This window comes from Prunus dulcis, chromosome 8 (assembly GCF_902201215.1).
Source record: "Prunus dulcis chromosome 8, ALMONDv2, whole genome shotgun sequence".
In the NCBI taxonomy this organism is placed as follows: domain Eukaryota; kingdom Viridiplantae; phylum Streptophyta; class Magnoliopsida; order Rosales; family Rosaceae; genus Prunus; species Prunus dulcis.
Window position 1 is genome coordinate 13999653 of NC_047657.1, and position 22030 is coordinate 14021682.

General features: G+C 37.4%; 9 protein-coding genes across 9 annotated transcripts; 2 read left to right on the forward strand and 7 right to left on the reverse strand.

The window, feature by feature from the left end:
- Positions 1-2446: 2446 nt before the first annotated feature.
- Positions 2447-3109, forward strand: LOC117638549. Its single transcript, XM_034373656.1, has 2 exons — positions 2447-2988; positions 3087-3109. The coding sequence occupies exons 1-2, from the start codon at positions 2535-2537 to the stop codon at positions 3107-3109; spliced, it is 477 nt and encodes a 158-aa protein (XP_034229547.1). The 5' UTR covers positions 2447-2534.
- Positions 3110-4530: 1421 nt separating this feature from the next.
- Positions 4531-5608, reverse strand: LOC117638550 (non-functional pseudokinase ZRK2-like). Its single transcript, XM_034373657.1, has 2 exons — positions 5586-5608; positions 4531-5365 (listed from the first exon to the last, which is right to left on the reverse strand). Exons 1-2 carry the CDS (start codon positions 5606-5608, stop codon positions 4531-4533), a joined length of 858 nt encoding a protein of 285 aa, XP_034229548.1.
- Positions 5609-6974: 1366 nt separating this feature from the next.
- Positions 6975-8556, reverse strand: LOC117638136 (non-functional pseudokinase ZRK2-like). The gene is made up of 2 exons (XM_034373243.1): positions 8360-8556; positions 6975-8101 (listed from the first exon to the last, which is right to left on the reverse strand). Exons 1-2 carry the CDS (start codon positions 8380-8382, stop codon positions 7039-7041), a joined length of 1086 nt encoding a protein of 361 aa, XP_034229134.1. The 5' UTR covers positions 8383-8556; the 3' UTR covers positions 6975-7038.
- A 487-nt stretch (positions 8557-9043) lies between these two features.
- LOC117637879 (thymocyte nuclear protein 1-like) lies at positions 9044-9748 on the reverse strand. The gene has a single exon (XM_034372926.1). The coding sequence runs from the start codon at positions 9640-9642 to the stop codon at positions 9160-9162; it is 483 nt and encodes a 160-aa protein (XP_034228817.1). The 5' UTR covers positions 9643-9748; the 3' UTR covers positions 9044-9159.
- Positions 9749-10165: 417 nt separating this feature from the next.
- Positions 10166-11290, reverse strand: LOC117638551 (non-functional pseudokinase ZED1-like). Its single transcript, XM_034373658.1, has one exon. The coding sequence runs from the start codon at positions 11288-11290 to the stop codon at positions 10166-10168; it is 1125 nt and encodes a 374-aa protein (XP_034229549.1).
- A 2782-nt stretch (positions 11291-14072) lies between these two features.
- LOC117638552 (non-functional pseudokinase ZRK2-like) lies at positions 14073-15646 on the reverse strand. Its single transcript, XM_034373659.1, is given in 3 exon segments — positions 14073-14874; positions 14876-15247; positions 15618-15646. Coding segments are annotated over 3 exon segments (1053 nt in total). The 3' UTR covers positions 14073-14222.
- LOC117637855 (thymocyte nuclear protein 1-like) lies at positions 15500-16318 on the reverse strand. Its single transcript, XM_034372895.1, has one exon. The coding sequence runs from the start codon at positions 16268-16270 to the stop codon at positions 15788-15790; it is 483 nt and encodes a 160-aa protein (XP_034228786.1). The 5' UTR covers positions 16271-16318; the 3' UTR covers positions 15500-15787.
- Positions 16319-16742: 424 nt separating this feature from the next.
- LOC117638553 (IQ domain-containing protein IQM4-like) lies at positions 16743-18848 on the forward strand. Its single transcript, XM_034373660.1, has 8 exons — positions 16743-16765; positions 16811-16960; positions 17051-17147; positions 17235-17291; positions 17596-17831; positions 17930-18026; positions 18128-18376; positions 18591-18848. The coding sequence occupies exons 1-8, from the start codon at positions 16743-16745 to the stop codon at positions 18846-18848; spliced, it is 1167 nt and encodes a 388-aa protein (XP_034229551.1).
- Positions 18849-21420: 2572 nt separating this feature from the next.
- Positions 21421-22030, reverse strand: LOC117637951 (phytosulfokines-like). Its single transcript, XM_034373007.1, has 2 exons — positions 21849-22030; positions 21421-21716 (listed from the first exon to the last, which is right to left on the reverse strand). The coding sequence occupies exons 1-2, from the start codon at positions 21969-21971 to the stop codon at positions 21585-21587; spliced, it is 255 nt and encodes an 84-aa protein (XP_034228898.1). The 5' UTR covers positions 21972-22030; the 3' UTR covers positions 21421-21584.

Here is a 22030-nt window from a genome sequence, read left to right on the forward strand (position 1 = left end):
ATATTTTACAGGCTACTTGTTATGTTAAAGCACTACACTTGTTTTTATATACATTGAGATGTTTATAGTAGGAAGTAGACATCAAAATAGCAAAATTTGGATAGTTTTGTACAGCATGCTATTTAATTGGGCGAGCTTTGTTTTGCACTTTCTTCATGATTTTTTTCTCTTTGATGGAGGTCTTGACCCTGTTATAAAAAAAAGTGAGAAAATAGTAAATGTTAATATTGATGAATGGGGAAAATTGACTTAGGACAATAATCATAAACATTTAATTATGTATAAACAGGAATAATATAATTTATCAATTTAATAAGAAAGTTATAAATAGTTTTCCAATCTAGGAAATACAAAGTTACAAAATTAAGAGAACTAATGAGCAAGCTGTAGATGGTTTTCTAATTGAAGTAATACAAAGTAAACATATTTTAAATTTTGTGTTTATCTAAAGGAAAAGTTGAAGAGAGGCAAAATAATTATGGTTGAATAATTTGAAGAGAAATTGGAAAAAAGGGTGTAAATATAATGTTTAGGTTTTTAATTCTCTTATGTATTAGGAATATATGACTTTTTTGCTGTTATTTAGAGCAAAAATTATTTGAGGGTTTGACATTTCTGTTAAAAAAGGGGCAAAACCTACCTTGAAAAATGGACATTTTCCCAAAAAATTTACCTGTAAATATGACAATTTAATAGTATTTCCAAACATTCAGCATGCAAAAATTTGATTTATTGTTAATCCAATAGTGGTTAAATGGTTTTTTGACCTATATAATAAGTAGAGAGAATCTTATAATATATTAAAACAAAGCATCAATCAGAACATGATAGAAGGTATGAATAATCGAATATTATGGATGTAAAATGTATTTAAATGAGATGAGTGAATTAGAGAATACAAACTCTATTTTTGGGGTAGAGAACATCTCAACTACCCAATTGCCAAAACACTCAAAGGGTTTACCAACATGTTCAAATATTGCAATCATCTAAACCTATCATTACAACAACAAATTAACACCAACCAATTGTCAATTGATGCCATTAGCTAATTCCTATGCTCTATTCACAAAACTTAAAACAATTAATTGAAATTTCAGCAAAGAAACTCACCCCTTACTTAACAGAACTGAAAGCACCAACCAAACCGCTCTATCCAAAACAACGAAAGACCACCTGCAAAATATCAAAAGAAAACATGGTTTTAAAAAAAAAAAAAGAAGAAAAAGGAAGATAAGTCGGAGAAGAAATTAGCTTGAGTATTTCATGCATGCACAATCTTTTCATTAAACCAAAAAATTAGCTTGAGCAAAATCTGTACGGAAAGAAACCACAGGGAAAATGTATGTAATTGAGTTCCTTACCTCTCCACAACATTAAATATAAATCTTTGCTTGTCAAAGAATAGCAACACTGAAGAAGATGTATCCTGCGTAACCATTCCAGTCCCCAGCAACTGCAAAGAGTAGAAGCATGGCCAAATTATTAGCCCATGAAAAGGAAACAAACAATAGAACCAAACTCTGCATTCTGAAATTAGGATATACAAACTTTCTTAGTTTTCAATAAGTCTCCATTCAATGCAAAAATCAGCAAAAATCAGCTTGGTAAATCAAACCCACAAACAAAAAAATTATGAATTTTAACTTTTCTGAATTCTTTCTCGTCATCACTAATGTCCACAAACAGAATTCCAATTTAGAAGTCAGATTTTCAAATCCCACATATTTCCTAAACCAGTCTTCTTCAAGTCAACTATGTTAAAACATTGCAATCAGTTCCTAGAATCACACTCCCAAATTTTCTTTCCCCTACCAAAACAAAAATTATCAAATTCAAGTCCCGTGTCACATAAACCAGTATAAGAACGAATTTGAATTGAAACCCCGTAGTAAAAGAACAAACATATCTTTAAACAGAGCTACCCAAATAGCAGCATATCCTGCTTACCAAAACAGAGCTATCCTAAACCCTGTAACAAAAGAACCAGCATTTCCAAATACCGATTTTCAGGGTTTACCAACTAATTTTTAATAACCAAACAGAAAACCTTACCAAAAGCAATCATATAGTATTTAAATAACTAAATTGTTTAACCTGATTTCATCAAAATAATAACACAATCAAATCAATTTCAGTATTTGGATAATTTTATTTTTTAATGAATTAGCACATCATTCACACATAATTCGTGGAATCTGATTAACCAATTTGTGCATTTGCTTAAATTGGATTGAAGTTTTCTTGTCGATCAACAATCACTCATTTACCAACATAGATGCCGAGAAATTGTCTTCTTGTTATAATCAGGTGCTACTCCATTATAATCAGGTGCTACGGAACAAAATAATTAAACTCTAGGCCCCCCCATAGTCACCAACCCAAGGGCAAATTCACCATTCAATCTCCATTATTAAAACAGTCTTTCAAACTTTCCAACTCTCCAAATATCATCCCTTAAAAACAAAACCTCTACATGCTCTCTCTCTCTCTCTCTCTCTCTCTCTCTCTCTAAACATTTCCAGCAAGCCATCATGTCCTTGTTTAACACCAGCCACTACTTCTTCTTCATCACAGTCTTTCCATGGACCTTTCTCATCTTTCTCTCTCTACCCCTCTCCCTCTCCTCCTCCTCCATTCACGACCTTCTTATCTCCCAAGGCTTGCCAGCAGGCCTCCTACCAAAGGAGGTCAAGTCCTACACTCTCTCCGACAATGGCCAGCTCCAAGTCTTCCTTGATGGCCCTTGCCTGACCAAGTTTGAGAACAGGGTCTTCTTTGAAAGTGTTGTGAGGGCCAATCTCAGCTATGGAAGCCTCATAGGGGTGGAGGGCTTGACCCAAGAAGAGCTCTTTCTATGGCTGCCAGTCAAAGACATCATCGTGGATGATCCAAGATCAGGCCTCATACTCTTTGACATTGGGGTTGCTCACAAACAGCTCTCTTTATCACTCTTTCAAGATCCACCTGACTGTAAACCCTCATCAGGTAATTCATTTTAATTGATTATGTATCAGATTAGCTTAATTAATTTTTTTTTCTCATTTGATTTTATTTTGATTTGCAGTTTTTGACATGAATTGCAGTTTTTGACATGAATTGCATGTAAGAAGTCTGTAAAAGAACCAATTTGACAAAATCAACCCCAGAAACTAAATTTACAATAATTCACTGCTCAGTCAGAAGTCCAAACCAAGATTACCATGAACTGATTTCAGCTCATGTTAAAGCTGAGCATCCAATACAATTAACTCAATTGAAGACAAAACCAATCAAAATCAGAAAAAGCATTCAATAGCTCAAACCGAGATAAAGACCGAACCTTGAGATAGAGAACGCCACCTCCCAAATTGGGTTTGTCCCGATCGCCTTCGGTGAACTCGAGCCGAGCCTGGTTACCAGAAAAGCAAGCTCCTTCCCATTCAATTGATGTATTGTCGGGAGTCACCGACCCGATAAAAGAAGGCAACAAATCCACAGCACTGTGGAAATTGTTGAGCACCGGCCACGATATCTGACGTGGCAGAACCGGAAGCACATCCTTGATCCTGAGGGTGACCTTGAAAGCGTCCCCAAATCCTAATACTAACCCTAGAAAGCACAACAGCAGCAGTAACAGCCATGGAGTGCGAGAGAAGAGAGACATTGATGGATGGATAGGATGGGTTTTTCCTGGAGCAACTCCAATTGATCAGAAAGAGTTGCAGGAAAATCGACGGCCTCCAACGCATCTCCAGCAACGAACACTGTTCTCCCATGGCTGCCCCACAACCAGCTGGTTGGAAACAAACTGAAGCCAGGGCTTTGTCTCTGCGAACCAAACCCTCTCAACGAAGGAGGAGGGGCAAAAACGGAAACAAAAGAAGCTGTTTAGTCAAGGGCAGTTTCGTCAATTTACTGTGCATCAGGAAAAAAAACCAAAACAGCATAAAAATGAGGGGCATTTCCGTCATTACACTGTGCTTAGCTACAGTGTTTAGTTACATTGGGCTTTAGTATATATAGAATAGAATTTAGAAATGAGTACATAAAATGTATGTTGGTCTTAGATCCCACGGCTGATGGGCCTGAGAAACGCAGTATGAAGATATATTCAGCTGCATTAGCAAGTTGCTTTACAATACTCAATAGATTCTATAGTTGCCCTCTTGAGCTCATCAGCATATGCAAAACACAAACACAATAAAAATTCATATGAGAGATTTAGTCTAAGATTTCATATTTGCTACAAATTAACAGAAAAAAATAAAATAATAGTAACAAATTGACAACCAACAACAATCGTAATAAAGGGTATACAGAGTTCAACATTAACAGAAGACAGACTGACAACCTTCCAAACACTAGTCATGTTGTTGAACCCATATCCAACATGTTTGATAACAAATAGAGTGGATTGAAGCTAGCTGGGCAAAATAGACTCGTCGATTCAAAGGAGTTCCCTCGCCACATTGCTCATATATGGCCTTCCTTCAATTTCGTCTTGAGTGCATGACAATGCCAGTTCTAGGAAATCATGCAACTGCTGTTCTACTTGCTTATTTCCCCAACCTCTTCTAAGATTTTAGGGTCCACAATTGCCTGAAGCTGGTAAGCATGTGACTTCATATAATCAATAACTGAACTATACCCTCCTTCCTGCCGTATAATTAGCCACCAAGCTCTTCGTCCAGTCAAGAATATAAGTAAAAGCACACCAAAACTATACACATCAGTTTTTTCTGAGATGCGGCCAGACCTCACGGAGAGTGAGAAGTTGGAGAGTTTGGGAACATAGTCGTGGTCCAAGAAAATACAACCAGGTTTTAGATCCCTATGAATTACGAGACTGGGAAGGGCGGTATGGAGATATGTAACTGCACTAGCAAGCTGCTTTGCAATACGCAGTCTAATTTTCCATGGTAATATTAAGGATTGACCTTCATTATAATCTCTTAAACTTCCATCACATTTAAGAACTCCTTTTGCTGCGTTTTCAAGCACCAAAGCAGGTACAGGGAACTCTAAGCAGCAGCCCAAGAGTTTCAAAACGTTCTCATGGTTGCTCATATGTATTGAAATGACAATGTAGCGAATTGCTTGAGACCTAACATCATCATCATCGGCGTACATGGCAACGATAATCGACCAGTCGTTTAGAAATCCCCTGAACATTTTGTAGTTTGAATCCTGTCGTACAATGCAAGAAGGATCGAAGTTGTTGGTTGCCCTAATGAGGTCATCCGCAGAGTAACAATGAACAGGAAGAGATGTACCATCACAAGAAGCAATTAGATCCTCTAATAATTTGCTCAGATTCTTGTAGTATGATGACTCAATATCAACATCTCTTCCCTTCTTTCCAAAGCATGGCAACATTGAGAACCTGATAGAATATATCCGTGTAACACAAAAATGAAAATAAAATGATGAAATTGAAATAATCTCTCCTAAAGGACGCATGTGATGTGAGACTATGCCAACACACTCTGCATACTTCATATGACATTCCAAGAGATATATCTGAGCTTTTAGAACTTACAATTAAAATCTATAATCAGGTTTAAAATTGAAGCTGCATATTATCCATGAAAACTTGAACTTACAATTGCAAGATTTTTGATGGCATTGTTTCTGCTTTAGATTGCACCAAGTAAACAGTAATTGATCGAAGTTGTCAACAATTGTCCACAATTGTCCGAAATTGGTCTTCAAAAGCATGTGACCTAGCATACTGCACAGCATATTGATGTTGATCTCCTCCTTCCCGTGGCTGTATAGCCCTTTGTCCCGTCAAGAATACAAGTAAAAGCACACCAAAGCTATAGACATCAGTTTTTTCTGAACTTTTACCAGTCATGGAGTAGTTAGGGTCAAGGTACCCCATTGTCCCTTTCACGGTATCTACTTCAACATACAATTGCTCAGGAGGAATGGTTATGGATAATGAAAAGTTGGATAATAAAAAATTGATGAAATGGAAATATTTAATCTATCCCAATTCTCAAGAAAATACAGAACAACCACACTTTGCTTTCATTTTGCTCTTTAGAACTTCACATGAAATATCCAAGGAGATCAAATCTCAGCTTTCATACATATAGTTGTGAGATTCCCTTTTCCTGTGATGTGTGGAAGAATCCTTGTCCTACCACTTCCTCACATGGCCGCTAACATTCAAGGAACACATAAATCTTGATTACTAAAAAAATCCCTCAAGTTGATTCAAATTTACATTTACATAAGGTTGTCGAAATAGAAATGGTAATTTCAATTTGATTAGCTTGCTTGCTTCCTTTCATACATCATCAAATATCCTCACCGAGAAAATAAAACAATTACAAAAGAAAAACAGAAGGAAAAAAAAAAAACAAACAAACAAACTTTTATGCCAGACTGTCGAAATAGAAATGGTCATTGTGACATAATCACAAACACCTACCATGCCAGACTTTCAGGTCTAATGCCTGCTTGTTCTTTTCTGTTTTAGATTTTTTGTTGGAACATCGGGTTTTTTGTGTTCTGGGTTTTGGGTATCTTGGCGGGGAATAATGTGTTTTGGCTCCAATGAGTTTACTCCTTCAATTGTACTTACTTGCTTTGAAATTGGTTGAGCACAAAAGCAAAAACAAATAAGCAAAATGCATTAGCCTCTCACCATCTATCGCTTGGAAAGTATTTAAATTTTGTAACAATTTAGAAATGAGTACATAAAATTAATGTATGTTGGTCTTAGATCCCTACGGCTGATGGGCCTGAGAAACGCAGTATGAAGATATATTCAGCTGCATTAGCAATTTGCTTTACAATACTCACATGAGAGATCTAGATTCTAGTCTCAGCTTTTATATTAGCTACAAATTAACAGGAAAAAGAACATAATAGTAATGTATTAACAACCAACAACAAAAATCATAATAAAGGGTATACAGAGTTCAACATTAACAGAAAAGAAAGATCAACTTCCGAACAATAGTCATGTTGTTGAACCCATATCCAATTGTTGGTCCTTTTTTCCTCCAATATATATTTTTTAATAACAAATATAGTGGATTGAAGCTAGCTGGGCAAAATAGACTCGTCGATTCGAACGAGTTCCCTCGCCACATTGCTCATATATGGCCTTCCTTCAATTTCTTCTTGAGTGCATGACAATGCCAGTTCTAGGAAATCATACAACTGCTGTTCTACTTGCTCATTTCCCCCTACCTCCTCTAAGATTTTAGGGTCCACAAATTCCTGAAGCTGGTAAGCATGTGATCTCACATAAACAATAAGTGAACTATACCTTCCTTCTTCCTGTATAATTGGCAAAGCTCTTTGTCCCGTCAAGAATACAAGTAAAAGCACACCAAAACTATACACATCAGTTTTCTCTGAGACGCGGCCAGACCTCATGTATGCAGGGTCAAGGTACCCATATGTCCCTTTCAGATCATCTTCAGCATCAGAATACGTAGGAGGAATGGTTATGGAGAGTGAGAAGTTGGAGAGTTTGGGAACATAGTCGTGGTCCAAGAAAATACAACCAGGTTTTAGATCCCTATGAATTACGGGACTGGGAAGGGCGGTATGGAGATACGTAACTGCACTAGCAAGCTGCTTTGCAATACGCAGTCTAATATTCCATGGTAATATTAAGGGTTGATCTTCATTGTCTCTTAAACTTCCATCACCTTCAAGAACTCCTTTTGCGGCATTTTCAAGCACCAGGGCGGGTACAGGGAACTCCAAGCAGCAGCCCAAGAGTTTCAAAACATTCTCATGGTTGCTCATATGTATTGAAACAACAATGTCGCGAATTGCTTGAGACCTAACATCATCCTCATTGCCCCCTAAGTCATGGGGCAAGCTCCGAATGGAGTACCTGGCAATGATAATCAACTGGTCGTTTAGAAATCCCCTGAACATTGTGTAGTTTAAATCCTTTCGTACAATGCAAGAAGGATGGAAGTTGTTGGTTGCCCTGATGAGGTCATCCGCAGGGTAACAATGAACAGGATGAGATGTACCATCACAAGAAGCAATGAGATCCTCTAATAATTTGCTTAGGTTCTTGTAGTATGATGACTCAATATCAGCATCTCTTCCCATCTTTCCCAAGCATGGCAACATTGAGAACCTGATAGAATATATCCGTGTAACACAATAAATTAATGAAACTATATTTGTTTTATTGGCCAAAAATGAAAATAAAATGATGAAATTGAAATAATCTCTCCCAAGGGACGCATGTGATGTGAGACTATGCTAACAAACTCTGCATACTTCATATGAAGTTCCAAGATATATATAATCTGAGCTTTTAGAACTTACAATTAAAATCTACAATCAGGTTTAAAATTGAAGCTACATATTATCCATGAAAACTTGAACTTACCATTGCAAGAGTTTTGATGGCATTGTTTCTGGTTTAGATTGCACCAAGTAAACAGTAATTGATCGATTTCTCCACCCAGGCCACTCCGTCAATTTGATTTTCTTCTGCAGATGGATGGATGGATGGATATGGCTTTCATTTGAGAATGAGTAGAGTTCTGAAGTTTATTGCTATGCTTTGCAAGGTCAACGATGCCATCGAATGATCAACGTACAGTGGAGCCGGTCAAAGAAGTTTACAAGAAATTACGCTTTTCCCCTTTCATTATCAGTCAAAAAGAAAACGAAAACAATTAGCAAAATTTAATGAAGTTGCCTTGAAATTACCAACCAACAGCTTCGGCTGAATAAACAGAGCAAATCCATTCAGACTTCATCTCCTCCACTGCCTTCCTCATTTCCCCAACTGCCTTTCACATCAACCATATCTGCCCTCACTCCTTCCAAATGGATATTCCAAATGATAACTGAACATTACAAATTTTCTTTTGGGAACTATGAATTACAGAAAAAGATTAGAGACTGGGTTGAATATTCAAATATAGAGAGCTTAACATTAACATTTTAACAACGAGAAACCCAAATGAGCAAAGTGTAGCTCACATTCATTTTGTGCTTACTAATTACATGCCAAGGTACAAGTTTTCCCTTTTCATGATCAAACAAAACCATGAAGTACAGTCACTTAAAAAGTACTATTTCCCATTGACACTACCCAAAATAGTACAAGTCACTTAGGACATTGTGACATTATCACAAACACCTACCATGCAAAAAACAACACACAAAAAACCCTCCAAATCAATCGTCTTCTTCCTCACCAGATTCACCATCACTATCATGGCTCTCTAAAACAGTACCATCACCTTGATACCCACCTCCCAAATCACAAACCCTAATCCACACATCCTCAGGAACCGGCACAACCGACAGCCTCGGCTGCCTAAACAGAGCAAAACCCTTGAGCCCCTTCTCCCCCTTCATCTCCTTTAAGTCCACCGGCCTCCTCATCTCCCCAACCGCCTTCACATCAACCACGCCATCGTCTCCGCCGTCCGAATACCATTCCCGAACAACCGCGACCACGCCAACTACGCGGCGGGCCTTGGCGCCAGAGTGGTAGAAGAAGCAGAGGTCACCGAGTTTCATGGACTTGAGGTTCTTCTGGGCTTGCTTGTTTTTCACACCATCCCACTTGGTTACGCCCCCATTGGCTGCTTGGTCCTCCCACGACCACTCTCCTGGCTCCGTCTTCAGAAGCCAGTAGTGTTTCTCTTCGCCCATCGATGGAAATTTTCTTCTCTGCTTCTTCTTTTTTATAACGTCTGCTTTTCCTTTCTGTTGCAATATTGGGTTTTGTGTTGTGGCTTTTGGCAGGGAAAGTACGTGTTTTAGCGCCAAGAGAGTGTTGTCATCTATCTGTCAACTACCCTCTAAGATTTTCACTCATGACTGGTTACCTGATTTGGGCTAATTGCTTGGACCTTTTTTTAATTTTGGGCCACAATACTGTCTAATCCTAGTTAGTAAATTCGCCCATAATGTGTACATACCTATGTACATTTTTTTTTTTTTTAAAGTACTTTCATTTCACAGACGTTTCAAAAATATGATAACGTATACGTTTTTAAACTACACTTACTATACACAAATATATATATATATATATATATTTCACCTTTAATACATGTATTTTGTATCAATTTTTGAATAATAAAAATCAAATTCATGTATATTTTCAGATATTATTGAATAATAACACTATATACATTAAATATTTTACATAAATAATATAAAATGAGGATTTTTAAGCTAGTGCGCAAGCAAGATAAGACTTGTGAATTCGTAAGAGTTCTTTGGCGACGTCAATCATATATGGCCTTCCTTCATTTTGGGTTTGGATGCATGACAATGCAAGTGCTAGGAAATCCCGCAATTGTTGTTGTTCTTGCTCAGCTTCACCTACCTCCTCGAAGATTTTAGGGTCTACAATGTTGTGAATTTGAATTTGGCTATCAGAAAGATGAAATTTCAAATTTGCAGTAATTGCAGTTCTTCCCGTCAAGAGTACAAGTAAAAGAACACCAAAGCTATAAACATCAGTTTTTTCCGTAATGTAACCAGTTGCCAGGTAGTTGGGGTCAGCATACCCATTTGTCCATTTCAAGGTATCTTCTTCAACATGGGATTGCTTAGGAGGAATGGTTATGGAGAAAGAAAAGTTGGAGAGTTTTGGAACATAGTCGTCATCCAAGAAAATGCAGCTGGAACTTAGGCCCCTATGAATGATGGGTCTCGAAAAGGCGGTATGGAGATATGTAAGTGCATTAGCAAGCTGCTTTGCAATACGCAGTCTAGTTTTCCATGGTAAAAAGGATTGACTTTCGTCATCCCCGCTTAAACTTCCATCATCCCTGAGAACTCCTTTTGCTGCACCTTCATGCACCAGAGCTGGGAGAGAAAACTCTAAGCAGCAACCTAATAATTTCAAAGCATTCTTATGTGTGCTCATCTGCATTGATATGACAATATCACGAATAGCCCAAGACCTAGCTTCGTCCTTGTCGGGCCAGTCTCTTGTAATGATGTACTTCTTAACGATAATTGTTTGGTCATCCAGAATACCCCTGAACATCGTGTAGTATACTGAAGCCTCTTCTACAATGCAACAAGGATCGAAGTTGTTGGTAGCCCTAACGAGCTCAGCAGCAGAGTAATAACGAATGGGAGTAGATTTGCCATCACAAGAAGCAATAAGATCCTTTAGTAAGATGCTTCCATTCTTCAACAATGATCTCTCTCTTCCACTTTTTCTCACACATTGGAGCAAAGAGAACCTATTAGATATAGACACTAAAAGTAGTAAATATGAACCACGTGGTAATATGAGCAGACGACATGGACATGATAACACGTGGACAAGTTGTACCATGTGCCCATACTTCATACCACACGTGTGGATGAATTCTTGTCCTACCACGTCCTGTATATGGTCTCCAATATTCAAGGATTAAGAGCCCGTTTGGAACTGTTTCTTTAGGAAGTACTTGTGCTCATAAGCGCTTCTAACAAAAAAAGCTTTTATAATAAAAATCTTGAATTTTTCATTATTAAAAAAAATCCAAGTGCTTCCTGAAAAAGCACTTGGGAGTGCTTCCTGAAGAAGCACATAGCAAGTGCTTCTCCAGAAAGCGCTTCTATGACTCAGAAGCACTTCTAAACTATTATACCAAACGATGTCAGAAGCGCTTTTAGCATTTTCAGAAGCACTCCCAACACATGCCCTAATTTGCTTACAAAAGAATTTTGGGCTTCAACCATTAAAGTTTTGATTTGGAAAATTCCCTGAGGTTGATTAAAATTTTATATAATGTTAACAAAATGAAATGATAAATTTTAATTTGATTAGCTTGCTTGCTTCCTTTTATGCACTCTCAAATGTCAGCACCCATAAAAGAAATAAATTAAAGGAACATCTCAAGTTATATTAAAATCATACCTTACAAGGTGAGCGAAGAAAAAAAAAAGAAAAAAGAGAAAAAGAAAACTTACAAGACTTTGGATAACATTGTTTACAATTCAAATGCGTCTCTTTAGCACCTAGGCCCCTTGGAACTCTTAGAAGTACGTTAGAACTGGATTCAGATTGTTCCAAGTAAAACAGTAATTTGTTGATATCTCCCCCCATTACTGTAGATTTCTTCTTGTTTCTTGTTGGAGCAGCAGTTTAGCTCCTTTTTTCTGTCGAAATGCAGCAGTTTAGCTCTTTACTTACATTTTGTTTGAGAATTACTAGAGTTTCGAATTGATATGTTTTGCAGGGTCAACGCCATATTATTTATGATAAGTAGGAGGAAGGAAAGGCATGCAGTGGGATATAAATTTTTTTAATGAACTGGGGAGGAATTTTCAAGGATATTTGTTTCTTTTGGTTGTCCAAATGTTTAAACATCGGGAAGATGCATGGCACTTTCTAATCCTGACCTAATAATATATATATGAGAAATGCAATTCCAAGTCGTCCAATGTGATTTTACTCAACACTAGCCTTGTATGAATTTCCACGTTAAATTAATTTAAGAAAATCTGAAAACCACCAATCAACCCCAACGTTAATATAATGCAAATTTTCGAATTTTTCTTTTCATAACGGGCCCATTTGATAGAGACATATAGGCTCCACTATCGGAAAGGCTATAATTAGGAGTTTAGAGTGAGGAGCTTATTTGAGGAGTTCAATTCCACCATAAATAAATATGAGAAAATCAATGGACTTAAATATTTTAAATGGTTTGATGGTGGGATTGAACCCCTCAAATAAGCTCCTCACTCTAAACTCCTCATCATAGAAACTCTCCTCGACCATTGCCCTGAAATTTTTTAGCCCTTAGATAGAATCTGAGTTTAGCCTATTTGAGATAAGGCAGGTCCAGTCTAGCATGTGCAACCCTTAGGGTCGAAAAAGTCCGTAATTGGGTAGGACTTGAGTTAAGGCCAATTTTACAGACCTACCCTCTAGTACATAATTAATATAGTACATTAGATAGTTAATTATATGGCGACTAAAATTATTTCAATTTAGCATAGCAAACTTTTTTTACCCCAAAAAAAAAAAAAATAGCAAACTAGCAAACTTTCACTTTAGAAATTCATTCCATTGGTATGTACTATGTAGTTATCTTTGGTCATAAAAAACAATAGAGATATGCGCATTCTTTTGTATATCTAATTTTTTGGGTTTTTTTTTTTCCACGAAGGAGGAAGCCATGAATTGGGAAATTTAGATAAGGAAATCAAGGTATTGGAATCAAATCAACTTACTCCCCAAGTTAGATCCCATTCCTGGTTTTGAAAGGGTATTCGATTATAGATTTTAAGGTGGAAGTTGATCCCTTTCTTGGTTTTGATAGGGTATCCACATAAAAAAAATTTATTCCTTAAGCATTAGTAAATATGGGGGAAGTTAGGAGTTGGAATCATTCCAATAACCATGTGTCAGTAAACACTGAAGAAACATGAACTGGGATCATTCTAATACCCTTTCTTAAGCTTACATCAAACCAGCAATAATTTACCCCAAATTTTTACAATAGTAATAAGGTGCACGCATAAACCTTCGGTTTTGGTTTGTTGTAAGCCGTGTGTAAGTCCTAGGCGCACCTCAATTTTTGGTTATTGTCGAAAATTTGCAAAAATTAAAAATACATATTTTCTATTTTCTAAAAAGAGATGGAATTAGTGTGTGTTAATTTTGATCAATAAAGTTTTAAAATTTTCTGATTTGCATTATAATTTTTTTAGTTATCGGATCACTGGCCACCTGGCAAGTGTCGGTTGTGGTAACGTGAGAAAACAAGTGAAATTAAAATAAGGGACATGGCATGACACAAATTTTGTGTGAAGCCAAATTAAATTATGTAGCTATAGCTTGTTACCCATAAAAATTATGTAGCTATCTGCGATACTGCCAAATTAACTGATTTATATAGGCACAACTGCACTGCACTGCACAATGGATGTGGATGGTCGGCCATTAATGACTATAACAAACAAGCTCATGTCCAATGGTGATCGCATAAACCACATACCATTCATATTCATATACGTAGCACTCAATCCATTCATACCATTCATTATTTTTCAACCAATATGACGGAAATGGGGTAGAGTAAAAGCCATGAGTGTGTGATTAAAATTTAAATGACTCTTCATGATAATGATCGATTGAGTCATGCCACCATTAAAAATTTTCAACCAATATTGGAGACGTACATGCAGATGCCTGTTATGTCAATTAGATATGATGGTGTGCAAGGATGGAACCATGAATTTTTCAATGGGTGGGAAGCGAATAAATTAGCTAGCTATGGAAACATAGACTTCTCAATTCGAATGAGTTCCTTTGCCACATCGATCCTATCTGGCCGTAATTCACTTCTGTATCGGGTGCATAACAATGCCAGTGCTGTGAAATCATGTAAGTGTTGTCGAGCTTTCTCATCTTCCCCCACCTCCTCAAAGATTTTAGGATCCACAGTTTCCTGAATTTGACCATCACTGGCGCTAGCACTTGGAATATTTTGTTCGTCTCCTTTTGGGAGATAAAATTTCAGAGCTTCTCTTTGTCCCGTCAAGAATACAAGTAAAAGCATTCCCAAGCCATAAACATCAGTTTTCTCTGAAATGTGGACATACATCAGGTAGGCAGGGTCCAAGTACCCCAGTGTCCCTTGCACTTCAGTTGTAACATCCCGAGGAATGGTTATAGATAATGAAAAGTTGCTGAGTTTTGGAACAAAGTCATGGTCCAAGAAAATACAGCTGGGTGTTAGACTCCTATGGATGATGGGTCTGGGAAATGCAGTATGGAGATATGTGAGAACATTAGCCAACTGCTTTGCAATATGCAGTCTAGTTTTCCATGGTAACAAGGATTGATCGTTAGGCCCCAAACCTCCTCGACTGTTGAGAACACCTTTTGCTGCATTTTCATGCACCAGAGCTGGTACAGGGAACTAAGCAACAACCCAAGAGTTTCAAAACATTGTTATGGTTGCTCACCTGCATTGAAATGATAATGTCACAAATAGCAGGGGACCTAGCTTCATCCTCATAATTCTCCCACATGAACTTCTTAACGACAATTGACCGGTCATCTAGAAAACCCCTGAACATTTGGTAATTTCTACCATCATCTATACTACAAGAAGGATCAAAGTTGTTGGTTGCCCTGATAAGCTCATCAGCAGAGTAAGTGCGAATAGGATTAGTAAATTTGGCACCACAAGAAGCAATGAGATTCTCTAATAACATGCTTCCATTCTTCAAGAATGATGATCCATTATCAGTATCTCTTTCCACCTTTCTCAAACACGGAAGCAATGAGAACCTGATATAAGTGTCAACTTAGATAGTTAATATAGTGGATTGAAGCTAGCTGGGCAAAGTAGACTCGTGGTAATAATAAGGATTGATCTCCATTAACCCCACTTAAACTTCTCCTCCACTGGCTTCCTAATTTCCCCAACTGCTTTTCACATCAACCATATCTGCCCTCACTCCTATCAAATGGATGTTACAAATGATAACAGAACATTACAAATTTTCTTTTGGGAACTATGAATTACAGAAGAAGCTTAGATAGTGGGTTGAATATTCAAATATAGAGAGCTTAATATTAACAGTTCAACAGTGACAGAGTCAAATGAGCAAAGTGTAGCTCACATTCATTTTGTGCTTGTTAAAAGCCTACTAATTACATGCCAAGGTACAAGTTTTCCCTTTTCATGATCAAACAAAACCATGAAGGACAATCACTTAAAAAGTACTATTTCCCATTGGCACTACCCAAAATACAAGTCACTTCGAACCTTGTGACATAATCACAAACACCTAACATGCAAAAACAATAACAAAAAAACCCTCAAAATTAATCGTCTTCTTCATCACCATATTCACCATCACTATCATTGTTCTCCAAAAGATTACCATCACTTTCATACCCACCTCCCAAATCACAAACCCTAATCCATACATCCTCAGGAACCGGCACAACCGACAGCCTCGGCTGCCTAAACAGAGCAAAACCCTTGAGCCCCTTCTCCCCCTTCATCTCCTTTAAGTCCACTGGCCTCCTCATCTCCCCAACCGCCTTCACATCCACCATCCCATCATCGCCGCCGTCCGAATACCATTCCCGAACAACAGTCACAACGCCGACTACACGGCGGGCCTTGGCGCCGGAGTGGTAGAAGAAGCAGAGGTCACCGAGTTTCATGGACTTGAGGTGCTTCTGGGCTTGCTTGTTTTTGACGCCATCCCACTTGGTTACGCCTCCATTGGCTGCTTGGTCCTCCCACGACCACTCTCCTGGCTCTGTCTTCAGAAGCCAATACTGTTTCTCTTCGCTCATTGATGGAAATTCTCTTCTCTGCTTCTTTTTTCTTTTTGGGTCAATGGCTCTTCCTTCTAAAAAAAATTAGGGAGAAATAGTATAGCCTGGCGGCTATACTTTTTCTTTTTAAAAATTTAGAACAATACCGAGTATACCTCTATTTTATTAAAATCACGTATAGCCGGTCGGCTATACTATTTCTTTTTAAAAAAATTAAGGAGACCGGCTGTACTGTTTTTAATAAAAAAATTCACGGTATAGCTGCCCGGCAATACTATTTTTTAAAAAAATTTTAAAAACAGTATAGCCGGACGGCTATACGATTTCTTGTCTAAAAATAAGAAAAACCGATAGCCGCCCGGCTGTACTATTTCTTTTTTTAAAAAAGAGTATAGCTGGGCGGCTGTACTATTTCTTTCTAATCTTCCTGAGCATCTTATGAAATTAACATTTGATTACCTTAATTTATGTCTCCGATGTTCACGATGCAATGTGGTCCATTATTCTTGATGGGTTGTAGTTGTTAAGTGTTAATGTAGTTAATTTCCATGATATTAGTCAGTCTGAACAGAGCTGTGTGGTGCTGCGGACAAACGAGCCTGCTGTTAGTGAGTTGGATGCTGCGGCAATTATGATTCAGAAATTCTATAGGAGTTACAGCACTAGACGAGGCCTTGCAGATTGTGCTGTTGTGGCTGAGGAACTATGGTTTGTACCTTAAATCTATGTTACATCCTTTGCTGTACAACTAGCCTTTGTTAATCACATTTGTGTAATTTAGGTGGTTGGACTTTGCAGCTTTAAAAGGAAGCTCAAAGTCCTTGACTTTGAGAAACATAAAGCTGCTTTGCCACGGTCGACACGGGCTAGGACAAGGGCTGCTGCCAGTACTTTGGTGATAGGAATCAGACTAGAGTTATATGTGTTTTATGGAGAACTTCCAAATTAACAGCAAAGTCTTTTTTGTCTGCAAGCACGAAAGGGTTTTTCCAAGGACCAGAAGGCTCAGAAAATAGCCCTGCAGTACTGGCTTGAAGCTGTGAGTTTATATACTTGTAAATTCTAGTTCAATTCTGTTTATAGCTCTCTCCCTTGTGTTTTTGTGTTTCTTCATCTTCATCCAATGGATGAAAGTAACAACATTGTACTTTAACTAGAACTGCAAAAATGCATTCATTGTATAGAGTTCCATATCGCAAACACCGTCGGGTTAATTTAACAAGAAACTGAAAATCAATGAACTTACCAATCTCTTCTCAGATTGATCTAAAATAATATAGAGCTGTGAGGGGAAGAACTAATACATAATGTATTTACTGATGTTCCTTCACTTTCTATTTCAGAAAGACCGGGAGGGATATGAAGTGACTGTAGAGAACGGAAAGCTTGTTCACAGACAATCAGGGATGCTTGTTGACACAGTAAAAGGCTCTAAGTGGATGTTTTTGCTCAGCGCACCAAGGGCTTTATATGTGGGGCAGAAAAGGAAAGGTGCTTTTCATGACTCAAGTTTTCTATCTGGAAGGGCTGCAGTTACAACTGGAAGATTAGTTGCCCACAATGGGGTTTTAAGGTACATTATGCATGTGCATTAGTTTTCTCAAATGCTAGTATATAATTCTTTCTCAGTTCCAGTTTTTGAGCTAAAATCTCCTTATCTTTTAATTGTTCAGGCTATTGGCCATATAGTGGTTACTATCTCGCAACTGAAGACAATTTCAAGGAATTCATTAGCTTCCCGCAGGAGCAACATGTAGACCTAAACCATGTCGAGGTAGTTACATTCAGCTCTGACCTTCATTTTGCACTTTAACTATGCACACAAGTAGAAAAAAAATAGCTAAATTTGACTTCTCTATATGTGGTCTTTTACAGATGTTTGCAACAGATGATGAGAAGGCGTCAATCCAAATTCCTGACAAGTTGTGCTTAGAGCCAAAGATGGATAAGAGCATGGAGTCCAATGGAGAAGCACCTATAAATGACCTGTCCAAGTGTTTGTCCTGCAAGTGGGCAACTGGGGTTGGTCCACGTATTGGGTGGGTTAGGGAATACCCATCAGAGCTACGACTCCAAGCGCTTGAGCAAGTCCGCCTATCAGCAAGACCACAACCAAAGCCAACGGTCCGGGTCTCCAAAGGTACCCTGTTTCCACTGCATTGATTTCTTGTTTTTGGTTTTGGAATTATGTTGTAATTTTCTTTAAAGCACGTCTGTCAATTGATCCTTGCCTGTTCTTTTTGTACTTTGTCTCACAAAGTTGACAAAAATCTGAAATCCATAAATTTGGAACAAGATTGTTGACTTTAACCGAATTAATTACTAGTTTCTTTTGTAGGCTACTTCGGTAGAGTGGGCCTTCTTGCTCACTGGCCTCTGCCTAGAGATTTTGTCACTTGCTTTTGACCAGGCTTCCTCCCCAAGTAAGCCCCAATATGCACTGTTTGGTATGATATTGGCTATTGCTGCTGTACTCATTTGCATCTGGGAGCTCATTTACAAGGGTAAACTCATTTACAAGGGTAAAAGGGAAAAGAGTTGTATTGAGGCAGTGGGGACGGTTGTGGTGGTTCTATTATCCACATTCCCAGCATAGGCTTTTTGGTACTCTTCCGGACTTTTATGGATTAGTTGGGGGAATTTCCTAGTGTATTTGCTCGACTGTTCAATACGTTTGCTTCCGTGGAGTGCTGAAAGACAGAGAAGACCATAAATACTTTCTTCAAGTCCTCAATAGAATCTGTGGAGTGCTGTTGTGCTAAACTCCACCCATGCCCCGCCAAGGTTAGGAGAAACACTTGTGTGCAACGGGGATAGCACTGTTTTGCTATCCCCTGCGAATCACACTATATGCGACGAATGATACATTTTCCACTTGAGTAGTATGATTGGCCAGACATTAAAAAAAAAAAAAATGTTATTCCCGTTTCATTTCTGCAAGTAGCTGTTTTGGGCCCCACTTTAATTTCTTGGGATTTGTTAATTTTGATCAAAGTTAGAGTTATAAACTTCTTGGTTTGCATTTGTTTTTTGTTTTTTCTGTTCTTTTGTTTTTGTTTTTGTTTTTTTGGAGTTACCTGGGATCATCTCTCACATACATCTGGCTAGTGTCGGTTGTGGCAACGTGTGAAAACAAGTGAAAGTAGGGCACATGACAGGACACAAATTTTTGTCTGAAGCCAAATAAAATTATGTAGGTAGCTGCAGTTATTAGTTCTTTGCTAGCAGCATCCTTGGGATACTGCCAAATGAACTGATTTATATAAGCACAACTGCACAAGCTGAACGCCGGCCACAGCAGGCAGTTGAACGTTGACTAATAAATAATGCCTCTGGAAAGAATGACCAATCAATTGATTTCATTGACCCTAGGCTATGTCCATAAATATATGTGGAGCGAGAAGAAAAATATGAAAGATAGCGAAACGCAGGGCCATGCATATAAATAAATGCATCTATGGATGGTCGGCCATTGATGGCTACAAAAGAGAAGTAGAAATGGCTCTCACCTTGTTGCTGCCGTCTAAACCACAAGTAGCCAGCCACATGCATCATATACGTAACACTCAATGCATTCATATACCTTAAATTATTTTTCAACCATATGGAAATGAGGTAGAGTAGAGGCCATTAATTAGTGCGTGTGGGATTAAATGACTCTTAATGATGGATTGAGTCATCATGCCACCATTCACACTTTCGCTAATACTTGGAGACGTCTTGCAAATTACGGTTAGATCAGTTAGATGTGACAATGTGTATGGTCCATTGTGTCTGAGTTTGATGAATCACCATTTACATTGAGTGGTTTAGAGTAATTCAGAATATCGCATTATCAACAGCATTTATAACATTCTCTCTAAGGAGAAATGAGACGTATGTATATAGGCAAGCTAGTTATATTGTGAATCATCCGTAATGTAGTTCAATTTTAAGGATTTTCTTTATAATAAAAAATTCTATAATTACAAAAAGAACCAGTAATCAAAATCCATGAAAAATAAAATTCAGCTAAAACATAATGTTTAACTATTTATATAACCACATTTTCGTTTCTATTTTATCTAACAAACTATGTTTTTTTTTTTTTCCATACTTTTGATGACAAAAAAGCTTTCTATCTAGATGATGTTTTACAAAAATAATCTAAAATATAAACGATTCCAATCATTAAAATATATTGTTGCATAATCCTAAGAGAAGATGCATGCATTTTTCTTACAATAAGGTCGATCTTAAAACTATAAAATATATGTTTTATATAGATTGAGAATCTGAAGTCGCTCCAAATCTATGTACATAAAGAGAACTTTTGAAGTGGATTCAAGAAAGTATATGGCAGTACTTTGCACTTTTTATCAGGCAATGTGATGCCAAGTCCCAACTTTTGCCCACCAAATCATATTAGGATGGGATCCACTTGGCACATTATAACACAGCATATAACGCTCCACTATGATAATTACCAATACCAAATATATTGCCATGCGTGTGTATATATATAAATATATATTATTCTCTTATTTGAATGTTGGTACGTTATTATTATGCATATATTATTGTAAATATCTAAGAAAGTAAAGAAAGTAATACAAAATACATGACGTGCGCACGATAATAACGTCTGAAAATAGAAGAATTTCTCTACATATATTCAGCTTAATTCCAATTATATTTCACCTAAATGAATAGGCAAAGTAGAAGTAGCAGAACTAAAGTAGATATGGGGAAGCATGCATATACATGATGAAAGTCTTCTGAGAGGAACCTCATCATGATTGATCTTGTCAATGCCCTATGATCAACATACAACTAAAATACAAATCTTGATTATGCGCGCATGCTACAAACCAATCTAGTAGCTCTCATCTCTAGATTGATTAATGGTCGAGAATATGATTATGTCCCCAAATTTAATTATGTGGATTAAGATACACTCCTTATATATGTACCCACAAACAAGTTTGGTTTGGCTATAACATATTTGGGAAGAAAGAATCATTAGTTTAGAATATATTACATGTATCACGCTTACGGGTCACATTATCAAACTTTTGCAAAAATAAAATCTATGTGATGATCGGTAAATTAAAGGTTGTTTATTCTTAGTTTTAATCTTTATCAATATTTTGCGAGAATTATGTAAAGAAAACAAAATGAACCAAGAATTGAAGAACTCTCCACAAAATTCATTATATTATACATACATATATATATATATATATCATCTATACACTGGTCTGGTAGTACACAGAAAAACTTCCTAAAGTAGATGATCATCGCAGAAGAATTGCAAAACCAACAAATTGAAAGAAGAGAGAGAAAAAAAAAATTATGGGTTGTGCTTCTGTGTGTAGATATAATCAATATGAGCCGCAAGCGTTCTTCTCATGAGGCACTCTTCTTCCCCAACTCCCTCACAGCTTTCCTCCACCATGGCCTTTTCTACTTCAACATCCTTCAACTGAAAAAAATATATCATAAAGAGAACAAAAGATTAGCAAAAACCCAGAAATATTTCATCACAAAGTTACTAGTTTATTTATAATATGATTTGGGCTGAAATAGCTTAATTAGTTGATTAATTATTAATTACCTCATCTTGAGCTTTCATTGCATTGGCATCAGAAGCTGAAGGCAACGGCCGAGCTGCGGAGGAGCTTAATGAGAGGAAGAGGATGAGGGCTATGAAGCAGAGGCTGGTGAGCTTGGAAGCCATGTTTTTGCTTTGCACTTTGCAGATTCTAAGACGATGAGCTTTTGTAGTTTGTGAGGATG

Excerpts from the sequence above, each read along its gene's own strand:
- LOC117638550 (XM_034373657.1), bottom strand. The coding sequence starts at position 5,608 with ATGCCATCAAAAATCTTGCAATT. Across the intron at positions 5,366-5,585 it reads CCATCAAAAATCTTGCAATT|GTTCTCAATGTTGCCATGCT; the intron begins GTAAGTTCAAGT and ends ATATTCTATCAG.
- LOC117638136 (XM_034373243.1), bottom strand. The coding sequence starts at position 8,382 with ATGCCATCAAAACTCTTGCAATG. Across the intron at positions 8,102-8,359 it reads CCATCAAAACTCTTGCAATG|GTTCTCAATGTTGCCATGCT; the intron begins GTAAGTTCAAGT and ends ATATTCTATCAG.
- LOC117638553 (XM_034373660.1), top strand. The coding sequence starts at position 16,743 with ATGTGGTCCATTATTCTTGATGG. Across the intron at positions 16,961-17,050 it reads GTTGTGGCTGAGGAACTATG|CTTTAAAAGGAAGCTCAAAG; the intron begins GTTTGTACCTTA and ends TGGACTTTGCAG. Across the intron at positions 18,027-18,127 it reads TAGACCTAAACCATGTCGAG|ATGTTTGCAACAGATGATGA; the intron begins GTAGTTACATTC and ends GGTCTTTTACAG.
- LOC117637879 (XM_034372926.1), bottom strand. The coding sequence starts at position 9,642 with ATGGGCGAAGAGAAACACTACTGGCTTCTGAAGACGGAGCCAGGAGAG.
- LOC117638551 (XM_034373658.1), bottom strand. The coding sequence starts at position 11,290 with ATGGTACAACTTGTCCACGTGTTATCATGTCCATGTCGTCTGCTCATA.
- LOC117637951 (XM_034373007.1), bottom strand. The coding sequence starts at position 21,971 with ATGGCTTCCAAGCTCACCAGCCTCTGCTTCATAGCCCTCATCCTCTTC. Across the intron at positions 21,717-21,848 it reads CAATGAAAGCTCAAGATGAG|TTGAAGGATGTTGAAGTAGA; the intron begins GTAATTAATAAT and ends TATTTTTTTCAG.
- LOC117638549 (XM_034373656.1), top strand. The coding sequence starts at position 2,535 with ATGTCCTTGTTTAACACCAGCCACTACTTCTTCTTCATCACAGTCTTT. Across the intron at positions 2,989-3,086 it reads TGACTGTAAACCCTCATCAG|TTTTTGACATGAATTGCATG; the intron begins GTAATTCATTTT and ends CATGAATTGCAG.
- LOC117637855 (XM_034372895.1), bottom strand. The coding sequence starts at position 16,270 with ATGAGCGAAGAGAAACAGTATTGGCTTCTGAAGACAGAGCCAGGAGAG.